Raw genomic sequence first — 4,228 nt, 5'->3', positions numbered from 1 at the left:
ATCACAGAACTGTGGTTAATAATAATGGCGTGAGTGTGGCAGGAAAGCCAAAAATATTATCCACGGCGAATACAATGAAAGTTGTTGTTAATAATATTTATTAATGACGTTGTTACATGGCCAACACTAATAAGTGTTATTAACCACGACGAAGTGATCGCCGACACTAATACATATTATTAACCACGGCGAACATTCGCCCTGGTTAATATTGGTCGTTAAAAATACTTATTCTACTCAAAAAAGGTAACATTTTAATAAAAATCAAAGTATCTACAAAATATGACATACCTTATTGGTCGTGTCATTGACAACCTTGACTGTTATATTATTTATTTTGCGTATATCAACAAGGACAATATATATTCCATCATTCGTAGCCTTAATTAGCTTCCAAGCTTGCTATTTTTAAAATAGAGGTTGCAAGCTCCGTCTAGACGATTTGGAGCTCAGTGGATGCTATCTCTAGTATCGTTTCGTTCTCATCTTCAGAGCTTAGGTCGTAGAAAGGAGTGGATGAACTTGTCATCCTTGAAAGTAGTTGTTTGCGAGTAGATCGTGTTAAAACCATGATGAAAAGATAAAAAGAAAGAGTGTATAGAGAGAAATATGTTGAAGAAACAATTTGATGAAGAAATGAAAATATTTTAAAGAAATTGGAAGATCTTTTGAAATCATGAAAAGATGAGATGGTGAAGAGAGTTTAATGATGGTGTGTGGAAGTGGAAAAGACGTTTATGGTTGGCCAAGTTGATAGTGAAACGGGAACCAAGGAGACTTAATTTAATAAGACTCGCAACAACTCTTGCATTGAATATTTATTAATATGTTAAAAGTTATGTTTTATGTAAAAAAATCATATAATTTAATGCACATTATAATGATAAGAGATTATTTATAAATGTTAATGGGAAACCTACTACTAATAAATTACTAATAAATGTTTTCAAAATTATTAAATATTATTGCAATGTACTTTGCAATAATATGATATCATACAATTCAGAACTTTTTGCGAAAAGAATATATATTATTATTATTGCTAAACGTATTATTGGTATATTACAAATATGTCAAATGAAATTTTCAAAACTAATAAATATAAATGCAATGTAGTTTGTAATAATAACATTTTATACCATTGTAGAACTAGTTGTGAAGAGATTATATATAGTAATTAATGCATAACTTAATACTATTATATTACAAATATTTCGAATTTTTTTTTCAAAACTATTATATAAAATTGTGATATAATTTGCAGTAAGAAATTATAATAGAATTGCAGTACCAGTTGTGAATATATTATTTATTTGTGTTAATGCAATGTTAATTACAAATTTATTTATCAATATTATCCAAATTACTTAATATTTTAATTTGCAATAATCACAACCTTATTTATATAATATTTGTTACAATAATTAATGAAAATAAATTTTATTGCAAAACATTTTATAAATATTGACGTGAATATATGTTAGTGATATTATAAACATTATTCAATTGTTACTTAATTACTAGTGTATTTATAAAGCTATATTACTATAGATTTAAAAAAAATATTAGATTTTTCTATTTATAGTGATGTATTTTGAATTAAATATTTTTCAGATTATATTTTCAGTAAAAATTCGTTTTGGTTGAAAATATATTTGAAAAATTTGCAATATTTCAAACTGTGGATTGTTGTTCTTCAAAACTTGCATTAAAGAAATAAATGTTGCAGCTATATGTTGCGATTTGACCATTATTTTGTAGTGGAACAATATTTTCATGAAAAACCCAAGTAGCAAATATTTAGAGAATAAATTCGTAATTTGTGAGTTTTTCCAAATACGCAGAATAGATAACTAAACATATTGAATTCTTAATTTTTCAAATAATTCAACTCAGTCGAACTCATATTACTCTTAAAGTAAAAATATTATAGATTATTGTCACGTAATATTTTTAGTGTTATTTCTATATATCGTAATAAAATTTTACAGTCATATTCTTTAATTGAATGTTGTTTTTAAAGGGTCATATAAAATCATTCATGAAAAGTGTTTTTGATTTTTGTTCTCTCAATCTAATAATCAAGTATAATTATCATATTAGACCGGACAAATTTATTTTCAATTTGGAATCTAAGTTTTGTGATACTTACCAATAGAAATTTAGTATATTATATATAATTCTAATAAATTTTACATGGAATATATTAATATTTTATAATTTATTTTCTATTTCATATATATATATATATTATAGTTGATATATTTAAATTAATTAATTATGTAAATACATAACAACAAATTTATATTTCAAAGCTGAAAGATTAGATGGAATGATGTCTAGTTGATGCAAGTTAATTTACGTTGATGTTGATGTATTAGCTCTAACAAAAGCAAGCTGAAAACGAGCCATGTCTTGTTCATTCATAGTAACCCACGCTTCTATTCCGTCTCCACATTTTGAATCCAGCAGAATAGCGCAGTTCTTGTTGTTAAAACTGCCTATGCTCGCCCAAACAGGCTTCCCCATACCAAAATCAACATTATAAACAGCAAACCTGCACCAACTGCTAAATCTAAAGATATTGGCATCCTCTCTTGTTGACAGCTCCTCTATCTTCATCCAATATTTATTAATGAATAGGCCTTATGTACTCGTCGTCAATTCTCTGGATCCCTTCCCTCACCTTCTTTCCCATCACTGTTAAATCATTGGAGTCTTCGTAGCATATGCCAGCACGAGGAGATTCCCAATCGCATGCTCCGACAATGGAGGCACCATTCGGCTCCTTAGGTTCACCGCCTGAAATGCGATGTATTGTTTGACAGGCTTATCGACCGTAGCGTACTTCCATATGAAAGTCGATACTACTTCCACTCGGGTTGGAATGGGATGATCATGATCAATTTTCGCCTTTGTCTCTTTACAGTCTTCGGATTGAGGATTGTAGTGGTGTTTCTCCTTTGGCGGGAAGAGGGATGATGAGGGAAAGCTCGGCTTAAGGATATTAATGATGTTATCTTGTTGGCGACATATGGTAGCCCACGATGTCATGAATGAGAAAAATGAGACCCCGTCTGCAATCTTATGTGGGACATAGGTGCCAATTGCGATACCTCCGCAGTTAAAGTAGTTAACTTGGATTGCGAAAATCTCATCTTCTTCTTCACCATTTCCCATCAAGTTGGGTATGAGCGGGTCAACCATTTCTGTTTCGTAGCACTCGATCACATCCATGATCATTGAATCGACTTTCGCCTCCAAATATCGAACGCCCATGTATTTGCAGTCTATTGAGTTGTCGCCTCTATTGAGCCGCCCTGCAAAAGGGTAGAACATGGTCAGGGTTTGGGAGAGCGATTCTCTAAGGCGGGAAGAGATGAGTTCAAGTTGTGCGATGGAAGTGGTTTGGAACTGGTGATGGTAATAGAGAATTGTGGGGATGAAGAAACTAGGCATTAATTGATCCAGCATGGATAGTTGATATTTTTTGAAAGGATAATTGGTGGGAGAGGATGGCCTCACATTCAATGGCGCCATTGTTATATATCTCCTTGCCTTAAGCTGCTGCTATTATTATCTCTCAAGTTCAGAAAATAATGAAATTAAAGACTATGGCAGGATACTACTTATAATGATTGTGCTGTGTGGGTCTCTTTCATAATGATAAATTGTGATGTAACAATAGGTTACAACTCTCTTATTTTATTAAGGCTAGCTATTGAATTTTGTATAAAAGCTTAAATAGCAAGTAAGAAGATATAATAAGGTAATTAAATAACCTATCCCTAATATAAAAAAATAAAACTTAATTGAGCATTTAACAAAGAAATTGTATATCACCACCTAGATGCGTTATTGTTTCGAATAAGTTGAATAATATAAACGTGAATAAATTGAATCAATCTTTATTGTTTCGAATATGACAATTAAAAAGTATATAGGAAGACTATTCATGAATAGTTTATTTGATTATATATGGTTATTTGGGTGATTTTTAATGATTTTAAAAACATATCGTTTCATTAAATATAAATTATTTGAGGTTTTTAATGTTGTGACAATTAAATGTAATTTAATTGTAACATGAAACTGACCCCTAAGTTTAGAGTGTTATAATAAAAAAAATAATCATATTTTTTGTTTAACTTTTATATGTCTATATAATTTTTTATTTTTTTCTAACATCATCCATATTTTATAAAAAAAAATTAATTTTTAAATAGTT

General features: G+C 29.7%; 1 protein-coding gene across 1 annotated transcript; it reads right to left on the bottom strand.

The window, feature by feature from the left end:
- Positions 1-2,703: 2,703 nt before the first annotated feature.
- LOC124942638 (stemmadenine O-acetyltransferase-like) lies at positions 2,704-3,540 on the bottom strand. The gene has a single exon (XM_047483182.1). The coding sequence runs from the start codon at positions 3,538-3,540 to the stop codon at positions 2,704-2,706; it is 837 nt and encodes a 278-aa protein (XP_047339138.1).
- Positions 3,541-4,228: the final 688 nt, after the last annotated feature.

This window comes from Impatiens glandulifera, chromosome 1, assembly GCF_907164915.1.
Source record: "Impatiens glandulifera chromosome 1, dImpGla2.1, whole genome shotgun sequence".
NCBI lineage: Eukaryota > Viridiplantae > Streptophyta > Magnoliopsida > Ericales > Balsaminaceae > Impatiens > Impatiens glandulifera.
This window is presented reverse-complemented; position numbering and strand designations above follow the sequence as displayed.

Bases quoted from the DNA above. Each gene is read 5' to 3' on its own strand.
- LOC124942638 (XM_047483182.1), bottom strand. From the start codon at position 3,540: ATGGCGCCATTGAATGTGAGGCCATCCTCTCCCACCAATTATCCTTTC.